General features: G+C 37.3%; 1 protein-coding gene across 1 annotated transcript; it reads left to right on the top strand.

Moving 5' to 3' along the window:
* Positions 1–1883: 1883 nt before the first annotated feature.
* LOC102236423 (beta-secretase 2-like) lies at positions 1884–22410 on the top strand. Its single transcript, XM_014471357.2, has 9 exons — positions 1884–2452; positions 8605–8693; positions 11388–11604; positions 13573–13704; positions 14239–14373; positions 16022–16123; positions 16454–16603; positions 16698–16866; positions 20623–22410. The coding sequence occupies exons 1-9, from the start codon at positions 2159–2161 to the stop codon at positions 20856–20858; spliced, it is 1524 nt and encodes a 507-aa protein (XP_014326843.1). The 5' UTR covers positions 1884–2158; the 3' UTR covers positions 20859–22410.
* Positions 22411–23143: the final 733 nt, after the last annotated feature.

Below are 23143 nucleotides of genomic sequence, written 5' to 3' on the forward strand. Positions count from 1 at the left end.
GGGAGAACAAATAATAACTCATAACAAGCAAATTAGAATTGTGACCAAATCTGCATCATCAGTCATTTTCCTGGATTATTAAAAATGCATAATTTAATGCTATTTCTGTTTGCTTAATCTTTTCAATAACCAAGACAAGACCGTTTGATAGACAGAAAATATTATTTTAACCATGCCAATCTCAATATTACAAAGAGTTTTTTGCTATAAGTTGACATACAGAAAATGTAGTCTGGATGATGCATCTGTCAGGCTGTGTGTCCAGTTTTGGCTGATTTTTACATATATTTCTCAGTGACACATCCACTTTGTACCTACAAATGTATTTTAGACTCTACACTTCTTCTATTACCCACATTACTCAGTTAATATTATGGACAAATATGTTAGCATCATCAGGAAAAAGGTTAACATTTAAAGAAAAACTTTGAATCGTGTGCTGAAATAAACAGAACTTGTAAATATTACTACTACCACCACTAAAAGTGATAATAGTTCGTTTTACATTCACATACTTAATAACTGATGTCTTAATCTGAAATAAATATAAAAAAAGATACCTTAATCTTTTTTTAAATTTGTTTTGCCACTGAAATTTTTCACACTTTGATACAACCAAAGAAGCAGAGTATATTCAATAGAAAATAATTTTAGTCAAAGTAAATTTCAAAAAATCAAAAATCCATTAAATCAAAGCCAACACTGATTTTGTTGTGTGCGTGGCCGTTCACACTTCCAAACATATGCGACTTGTGAACCCGCATACGCAAAAACGTCAAACATATCGTCACACAGTGTTTTGTTAACCGCTAAAAAAGAAGAAGTGCTCAGTGTTTGCGGAAGTAACTGCGGATACTAATAGTGGAGCATATCTTACAATTTTAAAGTTGGTGTCCGACAGGAGCCAGCTCATTAGCTACTAAATCCTCATTGTCGTATTCCCGCTTGCGCGTATCAGGACGCAGAATAGTGACGTTTGTCGAGTATCAATGACGTTCAGGTTGGACGAATACGATCTGGCCATACAGATTCAGGCCACATTTGAAAAGATTATATATGTATCGATTTAGAACCGCATATCCAAGTATCCTGGGTCGCATTAGAACAAGTCCGATCTGTGTTGTTAAGACTGTCATAAAAATATCATATAGAGGCAAAACAACAACAAAAAAAATCGGATTTGGGTCACTTCAGGCTGCAGGCTGCTTAGCCTAATTTTCAAAGCATCTATGTTGGATTTTGAGTTCAGAGTTAAGAACCCTCATACTTTCCAATGCTGAAGTCCAAATTTCAGGTAACGTTTATCCTGATTAAAAATGTGTAGCCTTTAACCAGTCACACAGACAATATGTTTAAATGGTGTGTTTTTCCTTTTCTTCGGGACACAACAACAGAACAACCTGTTCTACTTAAAGGAAAATATTTTTTAAAAAGAAAAACACTTTAAAACGTGTTTAATGACGTGGTGGTTGTTATTAAATAAGCGCCACAAGGCAAGGCAAATAATAACATTCGATATATTAGTTTATCTTTTTCGAAAACAGCCTAGATTAGTTTGTTGAAATAATGTGTCACCAGTCTCACAAGATAAGGTGAAAACAATGGGATCAAGACTGTAAAAATACGATCAACTGTCCATTTAGTTGCCTTTCAAAATAAAATCTAAATATTTCAGTTTTAGAAACTTACACAAAGTGCAAAAGGGGTAGCGGTACAGTTTTAATATTATTAGAGTACACATGTGTGTCCGATTTGTCATATCAGAAATAATATTTCTCAAGGTTGTTTTTTTATCATCACGTTACAGTGAGCGTTGTGTTTTCTTTACTTTGAAAGTAAAAGAACGGAAGCCACCTCTTCCGTATTATCAGACTTAACAAGGTTGGAGGTGTGGATGGAGGCGAAACTTTGATCAAACTAGCGTTCGTCGAGAAGTTTCTCTTTCTTTTTATTGCCAATCATAATCTTCTGGCTTGGGAGCATGTCCGGTTTGTTTATGACGAAGAAAAGGCTCCGTTTACACAATGGCGACAACAACACCGCTGTTGTTCCTATGACATGACAGCAGAGCCGAAAACTTCAGGAGCCAAAGTTTGAGCAACAACTTCGTCCTAACTATTTCAGTTATTAACGTTAAAGGGGGAAAACGGCCGCAACAATGGAAAACATTGCTTTGTTTTCGATTTGGGCATTTGTTTTAAGTCTCAATTTCGGAGCGACGGACTGTTACTTTTCAATACCGCTGAAAATTTACCCGGGGAAATATAATTTCACCGCTGAGGCCAATTTGTCTTCTGTCCGGGTGGTAGCGCTGAAATCAGATGGAGAAGGTCTCTCTCTGGCCTCTGATCCAAGCGGTACGGTCAACTTTCTGGACATGGTCGACAACCTGCAAGGGGACTCTGGAAGAGGCTACTACATAGAGATGGCTATTGGCACTCCTGGCCAAAAGGTACTGTATCACCTTCACAAAATGTAAATATTTGTTTAATGCCTCATTTTAATTAACAGTTGTTGTTGTTGTTTTTTTTACTTTGTTTATTGTACTTTGCTTTTAATGATGTCATGCTTGCTCTCGGTCCATTCACTATCTCATGCGAGTTAATGAACATACTTGAATAATTATTTCAGTGTAACATGAAGGAAGGGAATAGTTTATGATAGGAGTGACGTAGTTTATTATGAGACTTTATTAGCCTTTTTAATCAGGGACCATTAAGCCAGAGCTGTGCTTCAGCTGGCTTTACCAGCCTTGGGGTCTCTGTAAGGTAGGCTACAGCTTCCCACTCACATGCGCTCACATGATGCTGCCTGTGAGGACCAGTGTTTCTTTCCAGACAGCTGACTGGGATTATGAGGCTCCCATGGAGCAAAGAGCAGCCCCAGACTTGTCAAAAAATAAAATAAAATAAGAGCTATTCCCTTGTTTCAGGGGATAGCTCTTTTTGTTAGCTTGGTAGGTAAGCTAACAAAATCTTGAAAAAGATTTGGGTGTCAAAACAGACAAATTCATCTGAAATGATACCAAGATAATTTCTGCAGGTTATAAATGAGGAGTGTTGCAGGATTATAATGCTACAATTCGAATGGATATTTCTCAGTCTATATTAAAATCTGGGAAACTTTACGACACAAGAGTCTGCCTAATTTTATGCTTTGTTCAGGGCATTGACACTGAATATTCAATAATTTTGATCAATGTTGTGCGTTTTTAGGGATTAGAATAAGAGTCCATTGACTTTGATTTATTAAACCACATTTGCTATTGTAGAATATAGTTTCACCATTATAAACAGCATCAGAGGATATTCTGCCTTAAAACAAAAACACATTAAGCTTGCAATATTTTTCAAATTAAACATTTATGCTCAATCCTGAAAATAAGATATAAAATATTTCTAATCCTTTTTTATCAATTCTGGACCTTGCCTAGGCTAAATAACTATGTCCTTACTGAACAAATTAGCTGATTTTTTGTACATTAGCACTTGAAGACTCTAAATGTTTTTGGTTGATTTTTCAAAACAAATCAATCAAACATTGGACCAACTGTAGCATTAAGCCCCAGTTGTGTTGCTAAATAAAATGAGAAATTCAAGGTAGGTTTACTTTACATTGTAATTGGACATATTTTTTAAAACTGGAAACAAAAGAGGCAAATAAAAGCTTTTTTTTTTTGGTTACAGTACAGGCGCGGACATAATCTCCAATCCACCATTTTCAAAGAAAATAAATTAAGGGAAATGTTTAAATGTTTTTACATGAAAAATAGCCTCAATTTTTAGCTGTTAATTGTAGCTACCTACATGTGCAGTCCCACAGAAATAAACACTATTGTGAAAAAGGGACACTTCACATATTGAGCAGTTGCAACTCTGTTGCTAAATAGAACACAATTAATGTATTCATTAATATTTTGAAAAGTAAACGGCTTACAATAAAGATCTCGTTGCACCACTAGCGGAAAAATAGTCCAAACAACCACTGCAGTAATCCAAAACAAGATTTAACCACATTTTTGGGGGGGTTTGCCAGCATTATTTACAATTTATTGTGATTATTACATTATTGCTGGTGCTAATTATGATTCTTTTTTCCCCTCGATACCAATAAACTGTGGTAATTGGCCATTCCTACGTCTTGCTTCATTTCTTTGAGTTGCAAAGAAATTCTGCCAGGTGTAATCTGTCATCATTTTATTCATCTAGTAATGTAAAGTGCCTAACAAGAGCATGTTAATGATTAAGAGGGGCTAAATGTGCACGAGTGGGGAATTAAGAATACATGAGGCCTTAGGGGTGGCAGCGATTTGCCATTGTGCTCTGAGTGGAAGCGTTTGAAGCAGAGCTTAAACCAAAGGTGAATTATCTCATTAGTAAGTTGACCTGTTGCCCCCGGGCCTCTCAAGTTAAACAGATCAGAGCTTTTAAGACTCCTGTGGTGAAGCTTTAGTTTCTCAGGCTCGTAGAGGCTTATCACTTCTACCTGGTATGAGGCTACAGAGAACATGACGGAGAAATCAAAACTGTCTTTTTAGAAAATATGAGGAACATCACAGTTTTGGACATTTATCTGAATATACAAAGCATTTATAATGAATGTTTTTGGGGCGTGCTGTGGTGGCGCAGGGGGTTAGCACGCCCCACGTTTGGAGGCCTTAGTCCTCGACGCAGACGTCGCGGGTTCGACTCCCGGTCCCGATGACCTTTGCCGCATGTCTTCCCCCTCTCCTCACCCTCCTTCCTGTCTGCCTACTGTCGAAAAAATACGAGCCACTAGCGCCGCAAAAACTCTTCAGAGAAAAAAATGGGGAAAAAAAAAAAATTAATGTTTTTCTCAGTTTATAATCTATTAAAAGCAATGCTGAATTACTACAGGGCTTCTTGGAGTGAATGAAAAGCAAAACGTTTTCTAGTTGAATTACGACGAGACAAAAGAATAGTTATTTCTAAACAGTTATCACATAACTGGAAAAACACACTTACAGTACCGTCATGTGAATCTTTCATAAAATCCACAAGTGTTCCTCGTAGTTTCACACTCCACTTAATAGGCAGGCGCTGCAATGATAGAGTCAGACATTTAAAGTATTGCTCTGCATATGCATGGATTGGTAAAAGTTACTCCCTGTATGATAACCTTGAAAAAACCACCACAACTTTATGGTATTACACTATTTCTATTTCTGTATCCAGCTAGCCCATGCTTTTTCATAACAGAAATCAAACAATTTGATTTAAAATATGTTTAACAATCTACATTTGGATGTCATAAGCATTAAAGATTTCATGCAGCAATTAGTTAACCAGGGATTAAAATCAACCAGCAGATGATAAAATTACCAAAAAAAAGAAATCAGGTTTTGATTTGGTTGTATTTCAGTTAATTTCCAATTATTGGTTAAAACTTCAACTTTAAACCTCTCAATAAACAGCACTTTCTCCGATGTGATGCACTTTTTATGTTTTGAGTATAGCTAAAAGAAAGTCAGATGCTGCGGGTTAGCGACATTTAAAGGGATAATCTCATAACGTCTTTTCTTCGATGAAGGCGTTGAATTAAATACTACTACTTCTAAAAGAGGAAACCTGCAGCTGGTTTCTCTCTTTATAATCAACAATTGTTATTTTATTAGTTTATTTATTAGTAGAAATAAAACAAAAGACCACACAAATTAGTTCCTATGTGTCACCGTGGGCAAAAAAATTGAAACCATCAGATCATACTGAGGCCCTATGAAATCAGATTTGGTTTTTTTGTATTAATTACATTAGCCAGTCCACCTATGTAGAGACCAGTCAGTGTGATGTCAGTAGTTACACCTATGTGTTATGTGATGTGACAGGTGAACAAACACCTGTTTCAGGTTACTTTCTCTGGACGCACACCCAAGGAACAGGGTGAAAAGTAAATACTGCTATGATAGTTTTAGGAAATTAACCCACATGACTGGTTTGTGTTGTATGGTCTTACAGTGTCTCTTATTGGCAGTATTTATGTTTATTGTTAAACAGTTAAATTGTAGATATGACCATTGTGTAGTATGGAAAAGTTCACAAAAGTATTTGTATTTCTTGACTTTACTCCTTATTTTGTTGTGTAAGTGCTACAGCCTTCTGTCCTTTTTATGTGTCCTTTCGATTTTTCCTTATTTCCTTCCTTTCTCATGCACTCACCTCCTTTCCTTGTGTCCCTCCTTTCTCTTTTTCCATCTTCGTATCATACCTCTATTCTTCCCTTTGGTCCCTTTGGACCTTTCTGTTTTTTCCTGCTAGAATACATATTTTAACATGTTGTTTTTGATTAATTAATTACATAGATTTTAATTCATTAAGAATGTTAATGCTGGGACGTGCTGTGGTGGCGTAGGGGATAGCGCGACCCACATTTGGAGGCCTTGAGTCCTCAACGCAGCTGTCGCGGGTTCGATTCCCGGACCCGGCAATATTTGCCGCATGTCTTCCCTCCAAAATAAATAAATAAATAAAATAAAAAAAGAATGTTAATGCTATTAATCAGTTGTTTTTTGTGGTTGTTTTTTTTACATACAAAGGTTCTAGTCAGAACCTTGGTTTTTGCGTGTTCGTGATGTTCTTGTAAATCTGACGCAGAGGTGGCATTTGCAAATAAAAGTAATGATCGACAAATCCACTACTCTTGGCCGACTGGAGGTCAATTTTTGCTTCAAACAACGATCTGATAGGATACTGGAAAATAAGATTTTTTTGTGCAAGCCGTACCAAAAAGAGGTTTTTTATTTTAAAGAAATTGCATGAATGATCAAGGGTTCTGAAACGCTTAAAAGCTGAATGGGTATAATTGCACTTTCCACCAAACGGATGTCTGAATAACTAAAAAACAATAAATATGGTATTGAGCTCATGTCTATTTATTCAAATATTTTTTTAGAGAAAAAATGGTTTTTGATTTAAAAATTTTGCTTATTCAGTTGGTTATAGTTATAAATTCCAAGCATTTGTTTGCTTGTTTGCAATGGAACAGCCAATGGAACATTGTCTGTTCCATTGGCTAACAGACAATGGAAATCCAAGCTTCAGTGTCTCTGAAAATCAGAATACTGTGAAGATGGTCATTATTATGTGACATAGATGGGATTATAATGCAAAGAAAAAAGCAGTTTCACCACCTTTTGATATTTCTGCCCAGATGAGCTGGCCATTAAACTTTGCTTCTCTTGGCATAATTACAGCAAGTCCATTAACATCAGTTATTCACGCCAGTGGAGCTCAATCCACTTCGGTTTAAATTGGCTATTTGTTGCCAGAATGTCCTGTAATTCAATACGATTGGGCCACGCTCTCAGTATTACACTAACTAAATCATGATGTGATTACAGGGCCGCAGTGTTAAACAAGGCACTATTCAAATCAGCCTCTAATTGCTGCATCTGTTAACATGTGGCACAGCCGGGCTGAGAGAGGCTGCGGAGAGCCTCACATCTGCTAATTGCTACAAACAGGTAGCAGATGCGTGTTGCCACCACGGAGCCGCTGCCAATTAGGCAGTGAGTGTTCAACTGCAGGCTGCTGCAATGAGAGAGCTAGAGAGAGATTTGCCTCAGGCTCGGGAGCTAGACCAGAAGAAGATGTGGGACATGGAGACGAATAAAAATGCCCTTACTGTCCATCCTCACAAGTATTTTCCAGTCAGGCTTGTTTGGCTTGTTTAGGCAGTGGATTGCTGCCATGGACAAGGCGATGATGGGGAATTTTTATGGTAATGGGACCAGAGCCAGCCCAGTAAGGAGAAACACATGAGCCTAAACAAAGCCTTACAAGAACAAGTTAATAAAAAAATCATGATTGATCTTTTATGTTACACTTTTAACATTTCTGCACTTTTAACATTTTTAGCTCCTTCCTGCTAGTCCACTCTGTTTACAGTAAAAGAAGACTGATCTTAGTTAGATTGCATCTGTTTGCTGCTGATTGAAGGACTAAAGATTTCACAGCCCGTAGAGATCAGCGATTTTGTTTTAGATGTGGGAGGAAACAGGTGGTTGTGGGACCTTGTCATGGCAAGGAATGATTTTCAGTGACTGTGGATTTGGCCTGTGCTTTAGTCGAGGAGGTGACAGAACTCTACTAGCTAATTAGTTCATGCTCGCTGACTTGATGCCTGGAAGACAGAATTATATCCACTGCTGCTCGCCATTCCCCATATGACACATACCCAAATGGCTGGCTGGGTCATACGGTCATGTCAGGCGCTCGAGGCTGTCATGTTCGTCTTCCAGATAGCACATTAGAGAGTAATTATGTCACAGTCTGAGTGCTGTATTTTGTGTGTGTGTGTCTACGTGTGGCTTAACAGCAGTTTGTGTGATTGCGGAGTCTGCAGGAAGAGTAATGTGCCAAGTTAATCTTTCTTTTTCCGCCCAACAACAAAGTCAAACTTACAGTAAAGTCTTAAGACAGGGTTTTCTTTTTCTGTTTTAATGCCTCTAAATAAAATATTATGCATCTTAAAACTGTCTGCTTGCGTCTGCTGTCGTTTTTTGGCAGTGTTGTTTTATGGGTTATTTATGTAAGGACGTGCAGCTTGTATCAGTTGTTAAAGCAAACTCTTCCTTGTGTGTTTCAGCTCAACATCCTGGTGGATACAGGCAGCAGTAACTTTGCTGTGGCTGCTGCTCCACACCCATTCATTACGCGCTACTTCAACACTGCACTGTGAGTGGCACAAACACGTTGTGTGGCAAAACTCACATGCTCCTGAAAATAACACGACACTACAGTTGTAGATCACAGAAATAATACATGCGCTTCTGAGAATTATTTTGGTAATTCAGCGGAAATAATTTGCTTTCTAGATACATAACAAATGGAGAGCTATATTTGCAGACTCTCTTTCTGTTAATTTTGATGATTATGGTTTACAGCTTATGGAAACCTAAAATTCAGGTTCTCAGCATGAATAGAACAACCAAAATAAACATTGTTTTTAATACAGAAACTTTGTTACATCCATTTTATGGCTTGTACAGTACAGTGACTTGACAATTGTGAAACAGTCATTGACTCCCACCAGAAGGAGACGGTAAGCCACAAAAGAGCATAGTCACAGAAGCTGAGTGCTCTATCCAAGTATATTAGTGGAAAGCTCAGTGAAAGGAAAAAGTGTGATCAAAAAGTAGACAAGTAGAGGGACAACAACAGCCTAGCAAGCATGGACTGCAGTGGGAGTAGGCCTGTCGCGATAAACGATAAATCGATTAATCGTACGATAAATAAAAACTATCGACCTCATTTTAATTATCGGCATTATCGTCTCTTCCGGCCTTCTTCTCTTTCTGTTGATGACACCGAATGAAAAAAGGCTCAACTCCGGTGCTCTCCACTCACCCTCCCTTCCTCATTTCCTTAGTGTAAAGCTCAGCGCACAGGACACGATCTTACAACTGTCGGCCGATTGTCGGCTCATTTTCAAAACCTGACAGACCAAACATTAGCCGACAGAAATCCTAGGTATAACGGTTCGATCGGGTTCGGTCCTGCCATGTGGTGTCCAACAATGGGCACCAAATAATGGCTACAAGTCCAGTGAACTAATTTTAAAACCAGGCATTAATCAATGCTTTACTGCAATCTACCTGCAATGCATGTGGCTAGTGTCAGCGTAAAGTCCTGACTGAATGAAAATCATTATAACCTATTTACGTCACGTTAACGAAGAACAGCTGAAAAGTTACCGGGTTTATCAACTGCGGTAGCAATTTCGCTCCAACTCCTCCTCTTGTCATTTCTATATTCTTTGCGTGTTGAATAAACATTAATGTTGTTTCCACTTCGGGTTGCGCCGTGTCAGCTGTTTGGGATTCCCCGAGGTAATTTCCCCTCAGAAAGCACGAGGAGAATCCGCGCTTTCTGATTGGCTACCTGTCACATTCAACAGGTGTAGTTAAAGCTCCCAGTCGGGGAAAAACCCTGATTTGGATCGGAGCGGCAACGACGATCTACCGTAACACACCACACAATCTTAGAAAGATCAACGTTTTAAGATTGTCAGAAAGGGAAAAATAGGAGCAAAAAATCATGTAGTGTGAACTATTGCATCAGGTAGTCGATGTGCCCATTTTCTCTATTTACATCAAATTATTATTGATTGGCAACATAATAAAGACTTCATAATCTGCACTCTTTTGGTTGAATGCAGTATTTATTTCCACTTTGGCTTTATGTTGTTTAATTTTTATCAAGTACATTTTTTGTTAATGGAGACTGAGAATCCATTTTGTTTTTGGTTGTTTTGTTTATTTTGTTTATCAGCTCCAGTGTTAAATATTCTTTTGAAAATAAAGTGTATCCATCTTTGGCAGGAAATCGCATGCATTATTACGTCATTTCCATTAAATCAGTGTAAAAAGGTCTTCAAACAATATTATCGTTTATCGCAATAGTTTTTTGAGACAATTAATCGCTCAGCAAAATTTGCTATCGTGACAGGCCTAAGTGGGAGTCAGGACTTTAAGAGCCACCACACAGATGCAGGACATGGGCTACAACTGTTGCATTTATCGTATTAAGCCACTACTGAACCAACATTATTAAAATATTAAAGATATTAAGATATTAAAAGCATCATCTGGTCTAAGAGAAAAATAAAGATTGGACTCAGTAAGCCAAAGTCTTAATTTCAGATTTTGTAATTTTGCATTTCATTTGGAAATCATGGTCTCAGTATTTGGAGACAGACTAGAGAATCCAAGTTGCTTGAGCTCAAGTGTTAAGTTTCCAGTCAGTGATGATTTAAGGTGCTAAGTCCTTTGCTGGTGTTGGCTCACTTCCAGGAAATGTTTGAGCTCTTCATGGTTTCTTCTGCTGAAAAGCTTTATGGAAATGATAATTTCATTTTCCAGCAGGGTTTGGCACCTGTCCAGACAACCAAAAATATGAATACGTGTGTTGATTACCATAGTATCGCTGTGTCTAACCCCTGACCTAAGCCACTTGGAGAAAACTATTGTGTGTTGTGAAGAGGAAGATGAGACACCAGCGCTTCAGCCTGATCGACTCCATGCGATGCCACATTGATTAATAATTCATACAAAAGGAGATCAGATTAAGTATTGAGTTTTCATACTGTAATACATGGACATACATTTCAGTAGGACGACTAATTTTTTTATTGGCTTTAATACTGGAAATTTTCTAAGAAATTATATTTTGGTGCTTTCATGAGTTGTAAGCCACAATAATAATCAAAATGAACAGAAATAAAAACTTTAAATTTTAAATTCTTAAAATGCAACTGCAATCTTTGCTCTTTATCTTAGGTTTTTTTCCCCCATTGTCTTAATGTTTTCTTTTTGTCTAAAAAAAAAAAAACACTATTTTATTTCATGTTTGTCTCCTTCCTCTCCCCAGCTCTAGTACCTTCCAGTCAACTGGTCGCTCAGTAGCTGTCAGGTACACACAAGGCAACTGGGAAGGTGTTCTGGGAACTGATCTCGTCTCCTTGCCCAAGGGCCCTAATGGAACCATTGCTATCAACATTGCCGCCATCCAGTTATCAGACGGCTTCTTCTTACCTGGAATCAACTGGCAAGGCATCCTGGGGCTGGCCTACCCAGTGCTGTCACGGGTGAGATGCAGACTCTTTCACTTTAACCCACTAAGACCTTTTATAAATATGTCTCAAACAAGGAGATAAACAGCAGGCAGATCACAACAAGCATACAACTGTCCCGTCAGGCTCGGTCCTAGCTTCTAGGAAGACATAAATGCACACAATGTTGAGTTGGATATAAAATGGTCAGAATCAATTAAATTGGACAGTGCAGCTATTAGCAGTACATTGTCTGCATTAATATTGTGATTGTGTCCAATTTAATTTACTCACAAGAGCTGTTCTGGACGCTGTGGCCTCTGTCGGTTTTTCTTGACAGTGAGAGATACAGTTTCAGTATGCTGCTCCAGTTAAATAGGCTAGGAAAGATGCCATAAAGCTTTTACAATGTATGAAATGACTTTAAAAATAGATTGGTATTGTAACAATAAAAAGCTGTACAAAGGAAGATGATTTGCTTGATATAATGTTTTGTCTTCCATGCAGTACTGTGTAAGATCCCGCTCTGCATATCTTTTACGGTTCCGCATAACTTCAGTGTGAGATCTTATCTAAATGTAGTCACTGATGTTTCACAAATGACTACAGAATGGTTCCATTTTCTTAATTCATTTTCAGCAGCCTGTACTGTGATGCCTCTGCTTTGTTCTCTTAAAAAACATTTTTTTAAAATTTGATTTAATCTAATTTCCTCTATATCATTATGTTTTTTCTGAATGAATTTGATACAGATAACTTGCTTCCTTTTTGAGACATTCAGGTGTCTAAAATTTGCATACAGAGCTGTGAAAAAGTATTTACCCTTATAGATTTTTTCTTTTTTTTGCTTTCTTGTGTCATTTGTACAAATGTTAATGTCAGACAATAATTTGTATTAATACAAAAAGCAGTTTTTCAATGATGGTTTAATTAATTAAAGGAAGAAAAGAAACTATCCAAACCAATCCGCCTCCTTTTGAAAGTAATTATACTCTAAATCTAGTAACAAAGGACTTTGGTAGCAACAACTATTTGTGATAACCAGTAATTAATCTTTTACATCACAGTGAAGGAATCTTGGCTTACTCTGCTTTGCAGAATTTGTCATCACCATCACCATCTTTGTCCGATTTTCATGTTTGTTTGATAATCTGAAGTGTAAGTGATACACAAGAAAGTAAAAAACTGGAAAAGTTTAAATGGGTAAAGACTTTTTCACAGCACAGTAAATGTGAAATGTGACAAAATCCAAATTACTTGACCTTGTTGGTTTTCTTCGACATGATAATTTAGTTGGGTCCAACACAAGAGATTCTTTCTACCTGAGCTGACTGCAGTAACCTTTGGGATCAAATGCCAGTGACTAAAGAGCAGATATGCTCACACTGACCACTTTGTGCTTTTGTTGACTCTGAAAAGATCAGGTTCAACTTGCCTGAGAACTATTAGTCATGCTTGGGGTAACACAAAACTGACATGAACAACTTTGTCACCAAAAGGGAGAACATTGTTTGGTCAAAGGGCAGAACTCTTGTTTTGGACCTGCAGTTCATGCACATACTGTGGTTGTTCTTTTTGGTCAGAACATTTTTTAACAATTACTTTCTTTCATTACTACGTGTCTCGATCTACAGTGATCTGCTATTGATGATTGTGTTTTTCTCATTATGTATTCTAAATGGAAAAAGGCCTGTTCCCATGACAGGTGGAAATTTCACTAATTAGGTAACTTATAAAAGTAGTCTATTGCACTAGATCTTTTGCGAGTATTGGATGTAAAGGAGGTTTAATTCAAATATGTTCTATTCTGTCTTTGTTTTTATTCAGTAAGAAAATAGAAACACATTCATTGTCTATCCATTTCACGATTATATGCTATCTAGTGCATTACATAAAACCCCAACAAAGGGTAAGACGATTCTCTCCAGACGATGCACAAGCTCATGTTCCAGTGTTTAAATTGACAGATGGTGATTGATTATGCCTTTTTTGTCTCTTGATCAGCCCGACTCCTCCGTGGAGCCGTTCTTCAACTCTGTGGTGAAGCAGCTGGGAATTCCCGACACGTTTTCTCTGCAAATGTGCGGGGCTGGACTGTCAGCCAGCAGCGCAGTCGACCCTCCTGCTGGCAGTCTTGTAAGTATCCGGCACGACTCCGGAGAAATCTGCCTAAATAATACTTAATATACTAATTAATTTCGAAATCGGATTACTCTTTAAAATGTTTTTTGATGTCAGGTTCGAGTTTGTACTTTTGAGTTGGGATCTTTGTTCTTTTAATATAAACACTACCAGTTGCGCTGAATCACCGAAATGCTGTTCAGCAGTTTCTACTCACATGATAATTTAACACTAATTGATCAGAGCAGCCGAGTGCGTCTTAGAAACATAATAGTTGATGTGGTTGTGTGTCAGCATATTTTCCCTTTGGATGCCCACTCTGGTTAAAGAGTGACTCATTAAATTAAGATGGCTTCCTGCTGAGAGCAGGTCTGTCTCTGTTGCACACACAACCTCACTACCTCACATTCTGCATCTCCATCATGTGACCCTCTGATGCTGACAGATGGATTAGATGGCAGGATGTCCCTGTGTGTTTATGTACTATGCTGTGCCAGAGTGTGAGCAGATGGATAAACCTGTGTTTTTTTTTGTTGTTGTTTTTTTTAGATAATGGGTGGAGCTGAACCAACTTTGTACAAAGGGTCGATTTGGTACACGCCTATTGTAGAGGAGTGGTACTACCAAGTGGAAGTTTTGAAACTGCAAGTTGGAGACCAGAGTCTGAATCTGGATTGTAAGGAGGTAAACATTAAACTCTGTATTGATTCTCTAACTGTCCTGTCGCTGACTTTAATATAAAGTGCCACCCACATTTATTGGCACTCCTGGTAAAGATGTGTTAAAAGCCTAATAAAAAAGCCATTTTGCCTTCTAGCAGCATGATCCCACACTGAAAAAATCTGACAAATTCCTAACTTTAATTTCAGTACATTTAATGAATAAGATAAAAATATCTGTTGAGAAATAGGTTTTTAATAAAATCCCAATGCTCTCGTCACTATCTGGCATATTCTTCTTTGGAACAATGCTCTTATGCATTTTCTGTGTACTTTGACCCATTCTGAAGAATAAACTCGTGTCTTAAATGGGCCTGTTGTCAGAAAATTGCTAATAGATTAGAACAGTAGTAGGAGAAATCACAGTGGTTAGAGACAACAAAGACAGAGTCGGTTCACTTGAAGTGAAACACTTTGGATTTTATGAAACAAACTTGGGTTGTGATACCCAGATTTGTTCTGGGCCTGAAATTTAAGCAGGGCATGATCTATGGGCAACTAATACTGAAAGAGACTTAAATTTATTGAATATATTTTACAAAAATGCATACACAAGAGCTTTAAGTTAGTTCTCAAAATGTAAGCAAATTTGTTTGGTCAAAATTAGCGTTATTACTAGTAATGACATGTTTTCTATTTTCCTTATAATGTATTTATATCTTACTTATTATATAATCACTATTTTATTCTTATATAGATGGTATAATTAATTTTCAGCGTAGCATTTTGTTTTCTACATACTGTGGAGTAGCACTGTGGAATAACTCTCTGTTGCTGGTACATCATTGTGTTTAAAAATGTTCTGTTATTCAAGTGTAAATAGTAATTCTAATAATAATAATAATAATAATAATAATAATTAAAGGGATTTCAATAAGTACCATAAAATCAGAACTATATTTTTCAAAATTAAGCAATGCTTCTATTGGGGTTCCCAGATGTTTTGGGAGAGAAGCAGGCCCACATCATCACAGCTCCTCTACCCTACTTAATAGTGAGCATTTCTAAATGTTAATCCTTGGTTTCACATTAGACCCACCTTGGTTGGTGAAAAGTCTCACGTGTCCAAAGCACATAGTTCTCAGTCAAGGTCTCAGTAGAGTTTAACAATCTCCACATATTTACATTTGTGATGACAGGACATAACTCTCATTGGCATTTAGACTCTGTGTAATAATTGTTATGGAGACCTAGGATCTCAAAATTGCAAATAGAGAAAAAAAAGAAAGAAAAATTTGTTTTCAACAGCTTCAGCTTTTTTTTTTTTTACACATCTTTATTTCAGCATATGATCCCACACAATAGTTGTCCTCAAGCTTCAAAGAAACTTGAGGACAAAAATGTCCTCAAGTTTGTAAATGTAAATGTAAATTTAAATGTAAATGTGTTTACATTTAAAATAGAAAACGATGTACTACTTGGACGATGTCAATGGTCATTTTTATTCTCGGTAGGACAATTATAAATGTAGCTGACTTGCAGTGCTGTTGAGAAATGTGATCTGGTTTACCTGCTTGTGAAAATTCGTCCTTGTATTTTATTCTGTTTTTTCAAGGCATTCCAGAGAAGCCTGTTGAACTAAGAAAAAAACACTGTTGGTCTCTTTCTTTCAGTATAACGCAGATAAAGCCATAATTGACAGCGGGACGACAATGCTGAGACTTCCTATCAATGTCTTCAATGCGGTGGTTGAAGCCATCACACGCAGCTCTCGGGTACGCTGCCTTCTTCTCACAGACAATGATGAAACATGTTGTCAGAGCAAAGGGATGCCGAGGAGGATAGCACACACTCACTGTTTAAGGATGCAGTAGTTGTAGGTAGAAGAGTTCATTGTTTTTCTGCTAGGAAAATAATTGTCTTGCCTTCCTGCAGACAGCCATTTGCAATCCTTTTTATGTGGGTTTTTTTTTAGCCCTTTGAGACTCAAGATCAACTTCAACAATTCTTCAAGTATACTCTGATATAGATGAAAGGCAACATCAAAACCTGCTTTGGTGTAGTAGTGACCTTCTGTTCTGTCTTCCTCTGTCTCTGTGATTTAGATCGAGAATTTCTCTTCAGGGTTCTGGGATGGCACCAAGCTTGCATGCTGGAAGAAGGACGAGAACTCCATGGAGGTTTTCCCAAATCTTTCAATTTACCTGAGAGCCACCAACACCAGTCAGTCTTTCCGCATTACCATCCTGCCTCAGGTAGATATGCACAGAAATTAAAATCACAGCTCCACCTTTCGCCCATGTCAGTCTCAAACTGACTAACGAGACATATTGTTTTGCCGTTCTGCAGCTTTACATCCAGCCGATCGCAGACACAGAAGACGACCTGGAATGCTTCCGTTTCGGTATTTCCCCATCATCGAACGGCCTGGTGATCGGCGCCACTGTTATGGAAGGTTTCTATGTTGTGTTCGACCGCACCCAGAAGAAACTGGGCTTCGCACTCAGCAGCTGTGCAGGTAAGAAAATTATGCACTTAAGACTTCCACTCATTATAAATAGAATCACAGCTTGTTATGAGAAGGGTTTTTTTTAGTGTTATTTAGATGTGAGAATGATCATTTGTAGCATATATGTCGAATTGGTAATCAGGTACCAGTGGACCTATTTTTGGTATCTCATTTTTATTGATCATGTGTGCTAAACTTCAAAGTCAGAAGATGTCTGCCCTCTGAGTTTGGTATAATCAGAACAAGTTGATATGTTTGGAATAAAAGTTGCAATGTAAACAAGTGCGCTCATAATGGTTTTTACACTCTTGAAATCATTCAACTTATTTGTTTCTTCTCTAAGTGTGTTTTAAAAGAAAATTTAAAGACTAAAGGTTAATAAGTAGCAACATTTCAAAAAAAGGTACAGTGGCAGCCTAATGATGCAAAACATTTCCGCACAGAATTTCCCCACAGTGACTTTAAACTAGGGCTGTTGTAAACATATATTTTAGTAATCGAGTAATCTATTGATTATTCTTACGATTAATTGAGTAATAGGATAAAAAAAAGATGAAGTAAAACATTGGTAAATCTAACATATCATATTGTATATTAACATCAGTCCAATTTTTCACAGTTGAGTTTCTCCAACAATAGCTTTTCTGTAGTTTAGAAAATTAACCTGTAACAATAGCTCACTTTCTTAGTTAACCTGAACAACTCAGGCAGAAGTGAGAGCGCTGTGCAATGCAAGTAATAACCCAGCCGGAACACCGTCCGCTAAATAATAAAGCATAACTTAACGAAACTTCGAGGCAGATGCATTTTCCTCGAGGAATTTTAATAATCGAGGTACTCGAATCACTCGAGGAATCGTTACTTTGAACTTTCTCCTCTTATATCCTGTTGGAGTCACAAGCTTGTATTTTATTAAGATTTTGTAGACCAATGCAAGTTAGTCCATAACTGTAAAGTGGAAACAGAAAACAATAGTTTTCAGCATTTCCTACAAAAAAAATTTGAAAATTTTTTCATGCATTTGTATTTAGCCTTCTTTACCCACTTACCAATAAACAAACCTAATGCATCCAATTACATTCAGATGTCACCTAGTAACTAAATTAAGTCATCCTGTGCCCAAGGTAATCTAAGTATAAAGTATAAAGCAAGCCACACGGAATAGTGGACCATAATCCTCAAATCTCCCCAAGAGATGCAAAAGATTACATTATTATTGTGTTCCCACACAATGAATTATCAAATACATCTTGGTCTATTTTACATACAGCCACAGTGATAAGAAATGTCAATATAAAGTTGCACATATGTACGAAGATCCTTAGTGGAAACGTATTTCCAATATATATCAGGTAATTGAGTGTTCATGTTTGTATAATATATTTCGGTGGACAAATAACTGATAGCAGGAAATGGGACTGCACATAACAATGGGGCCTTTCAGACTACAAGCCTGCTTAATAATCAGACCCTTACTGACTAAAGTTGTCAGTAGAGGGTAGTATTACCCCATAAAGATCATTTGAAATAGCCCAAATAGTTTGGCTTTTTTTTTCCTTCTTACAGAAACTTTCTGTCGTGTTTATGTTCCAGAGCAGGGATGGAAAGCTCATGTTTGGCTGGCACTGTTTTTTCTCTGGCATTTTGCACATAAATTTAAGGTGTTTGTATTCCAAAGAAAAACACATAAAACTTAAGATATCTCACAAATGAGAAATTTCTTTATTGTTCCACAATAGGGAAACTTTGGTACAACAGCTGCAAAGTGATAGGCTGTTGAAGCACATGGATTCACATAAAGATGAGAGAATATAACATGCATGCACAGAATAAAATGTAGTTATTAAAAATAGCTTACTCCATTTCAAATTAATGTGCAATAGGTAGGTTAATTAAAAAAAATTACAAAATGTGCAAATGTGTGTATCTAAAGACAATAAACTATTTATAAGAACAATAAAAACTTTGTAACAGCAGAGATGTGCAGATATTATTTAAAATGAGTAAAATCTGCAAGTAACTGTGTTAACGTACATGTTAAATACTCATATTGTAACTTTGGACAGTAAAGCTCAGCTTATCTTACAAACTGACTAGTAAATACAATATTATTGCAAGTGGATGCAACCTATTGCGAGGAAATGCAATAAGAAAGAAAATTCTTTGTGTCCCCTACAAGACTCCATATATTTCAAACTTTTATTTGTAAATTTAAAAAAAAAAATCAAGTTTAATTTTCCTTCCACCTCACCTGTTGCTGAAGTCCAGAAAGTTTGAGGGATATCAATACTTTAGAAAGACACGGAATAGACTTGGATTAATTAATAACCAGTCCACAAGCAGACTCTAAGTTCAGGTTGACTGACCAACACTTTGTAAGACTTTGCTGACCTGAAGATCCTCAGCCAACATTGTCCCATTTGCAGAATCCACCTCAGGTGTTTTTAGCAAGTTATGCTCATGTGCTGCATCAGATATTAAATGAGTTGAATAGTTTGGTTTGGTGTTTGTATGAGCTTTGGAGAGGTATCCCGTTCACATCGTAAAGTACAAAGACCGGCTTGTTGAAACTAAGCAAACACACTTGAAACAGATGTTGGCTTAAGGCTGAAGATGCAGGCTTATGACGTTTAGTTGCCGACTTTCCTCTCTGTTCTGGAGCGCAGACAAACGGCCTATTGATGAGCTTCTGTGAAACCAGGAATTTCAGTTTTAAACGTGAACCTAAGGATATTACCCTCCAGCTGACAGCTTTATTTAAGAAGCTGCATGAGCACTATTTGGTACATTTGTTTATCACAATAATCTACTAAATATCAGATAGTTTGCAGAGGATGTATAAGGGAATCTCCTTTTGCATTTGTTTATAAAATGCCCCTTTTCTCTTCGATCATTGGATTCTAATTTTTATTCATCAGTAGCATGTTTAACTTACATTGACTTGCAAAAGCTTTCATGCCCCTTGAACTATTTCCACATTTTGCCACATTATAACCACAAACTTCTATGTATTTTATTAGGATTATGTGATAGACCTACACAAAGAAAGGCATGATTGTTGTAAATAAAAATCTGAAGAGTGGGATGTGAACACTTTGTAGAGCCACTTGCAGTCTCGTGGGGTTTGCCTCTACCAGCGTTGCACATCTGGAGTCTGAAATCTTTCCTTATTATTCTTTTCAACATATTTTAAACTCAGAGTGGATGGAGAAAATCAAGTTTTTAAATACTTGATACAGATTTGTAAGTGGACGTCCCCTTTCTAACACACGAATATTGTTTGATATAAACTCTTATCTGTGTAGTTGTCCAGTTGTCCAGCTGGGAGGTGAAACTCTCTCAGTTTCAAGGTTTTTTTGCATTCATCTCCATCTTCCCATCAAAATTGACAAGCCCTCTGTTTCTGGTAAAGAAACACCAGCTTCACCTGGTTCAAATTTTGTTTTAAAAAAACTTAGATTAAGCACCTTTTGCTATCTAATTTTTTATTGTCTAATTGAAAAAAAATAGTAAGCAGATCAGCCTCACACTGAGGTTAAGTTGAGCAGAAAGAGCTGAGCTTTTTCACATGTAAACGTTGGAAGTATTTTTAAGCTGCAGATGCATTCTGTTACATTGTAAATGAAAAATCTCCAGATTATGCCAATTATTTTAGTAACTGAATAATTGATTACTAAAATAATCATTGGTTGCGGCCATAAATTTGCAATTTTTTTGGTGATAGTAGGGTTTCCTGCTTCTGAGCTGTCTCGCCTTTGTTTGCAGTGAGTGACGGAGAGCCTCTCTCAGAGATCGCGGGGCCCTTTTCAGCAGCAGACGTGGCAGCAGACTGCTCCGGCGGCATGCTGAAGGAGCCCGTCATGTGGGTGATCTCCTACGCCCTGGTGGCAGTCTGCGCCCTGATCCTCATCGGCCTGCTGCTGCTGCTGCTGCCCTGCAGGCACCGTGACCGCGGGGAGATCACAGACGAGTCCTCACTGGTGCGGCATCGCATCAAGTGACTGCGGGGAAACGGACGGGCGAGCACGGTCAAAAGACTGGGAGACAGCGGACAGAGCCCGTCCAGAGCTGTGGAGTAGAGGGTGGAGGTCAGTTTGCACTGATCAGCCATGCTGAATAAGAATGATTTTAGGCTGGACTCATAAGCTTATTAGCCCACGGAGGTAGACGGACAGTTGAGCTGCCTCTTAAAGGGAAATTCCACCTAAAAACAGCTGATAAAAAAAAAAGCCTAAAACAGCTGCTAGAGCTGAATGTGTGCTCCAGTGGTTTAATTTTTCTTCCTCTTACTTCTAATCAAACAAAGTGAACAGTGTCTAGATGAAAGGAGGACTCACTGACTATGGCTTTTATGAACCTCAATGCAGTGAAGTCTTGTGGTTATGGCTCATTTTTTCCCTAATGGGAAGATGAATACACTAAGAGTGTGTTCTCACCCTCTACATCTCAAATGAACCAAGTTATTTGGTAAAATGTAGGACAGAAAATATGAAGCTCCGCCAAACTATAAAGTATCCTGTCTCTTTGCTGCACATCAACACAGCCATGAGTATTATCAGACAAAAGTAAGGAGAACGAGGAGCACCTTTAGACCCTTCTGTGTTTTATTATTTAAGGGACGTATATTTTAAAATTCAGTGACGATTATCTACAACAAATCTTCCTTTTTGCAGTTTACAACCCTTATGCCAATTCTTTGATTTGATTGTTGGGGCTTTTGTATGCTGACTCTCCACTCTTAAGTGGGGCAAAATGAAAGTTTGTGGAAATAAAGCTGCTCAGATAACCATTGGTAGTGCTATTAATACTTTAAAACAACAGGTTTACGTTGCCTGCAGTGCTTTTGTTTCTTAGCTCTTCTCAAACTGATAAATCGTATCAGCAGGTTAAGATTTACTCTGCTGAAGTGCACTTTGTTTCCAAAGCTGATCAACAGTATAATACAAAGCGACAGATCAATGTCTATGTTATACGATTTTTTTTGTATTATGATTTTTGTAAATCTGTACATTTTCAGATTTATGTTTGAGTTTATTTTGGGGTTTTTTGCGCTATTATTTCTAATCCCGTAGCCTAATATCAAAGGCTGTTTCTATACAGCACATTTTGTTTTACAAAGCAAGAAGTATATGTGAAGGATTCCTGAAGTGCATAAGTTGGAAAAACATCTCATCATTCTGGGTAGGACTATTTTTAGCAGTCTTGTAAATCTGACTTGATGGCTTCCAAATAAAAAGTCTTTGCACATCAGCCAGATTAATGCTACACAAGACGTCTCACCAGTAAAGCTGGGGAGGAGAAAAAAACAGTGTGGAATAATGTAGATTTAAACTTCAGTGAGTTGTCCTGAGCTGTACACTCTTACTGTCTTACTAATGTTGCCCAATGTCTGAACCCTGAACATGTAAAACTTTATTTCGACGTACACATGAACTGTTCATTTATTTAACTGTGTATGCTTTTAGTGCCAAACGTTGTAACTGTGTTGTACATAAAATCATTTGAGACAAATCAATCATTTTAAATTAAAAAATATTTTGGGAGCCAAAGACAAAAAAATTATCTCTTGTGTTGTTTTTTGGGGTTTTTTCCCTTCTTATATCTCAATCCCACCATTGCCCAGCTTATTTGGGCTTTAATAGCTTATGAATTTACCTGATTTTGTTTTGCTATTTTTAAATGTGCTACACAAGTACATTATTAACAATACTTAATTCTATGCCACTCTATGCAGATGCTGTGTCTGCACTGATGAACATTTGCTTACATTGGCAAGCTGAATGCTTGCAGTGGCTGAGATGGCAGAGGAATTGGGCTCAGTTTCATGTTAAGCAAATAATTAAAAGACAACTTGGGGCATCGAAGACTGTGAGCTGTAAAGGCAGTCATTAGATAGTTGAGCTCAGCTTACAGATTAGTTATGGTTTTATTTTGTCTCAAATAAATAAATGTTCAACATCATCAAGCTAATTTTAACGTCAGGCAATCTGAGTGAAAATAAAATGCAGTTTTCAAATGACTTAATATTTACAGGGGAAAAGATTATATAAACCAATGGGACCCTTTGTCAAAAAACTAATCATCCCAAATTATTAAGTTATGAGTAAAACTGCGATTGACAATATCTTTATGAACGGCTGGATTCGTTCGCTAGCCACACAGTGGCCTGATTATTGCTTGTCCTTTAGAATAAAAAAATATTTAAATAGAACCAGTCTGATAATATGAATTAGATAAAACATCCAATTTCAAATGGCTCAAATAATGAAATATTTTTTTATTTATT

This window comes from Xiphophorus maculatus, chromosome 18 (assembly GCF_002775205.1).
Source record: "Xiphophorus maculatus strain JP 163 A chromosome 18, X_maculatus-5.0-male, whole genome shotgun sequence".
In the NCBI taxonomy this organism is placed as follows: Eukaryota; Metazoa; Chordata; class Actinopteri; order Cyprinodontiformes; family Poeciliidae; genus Xiphophorus; species Xiphophorus maculatus.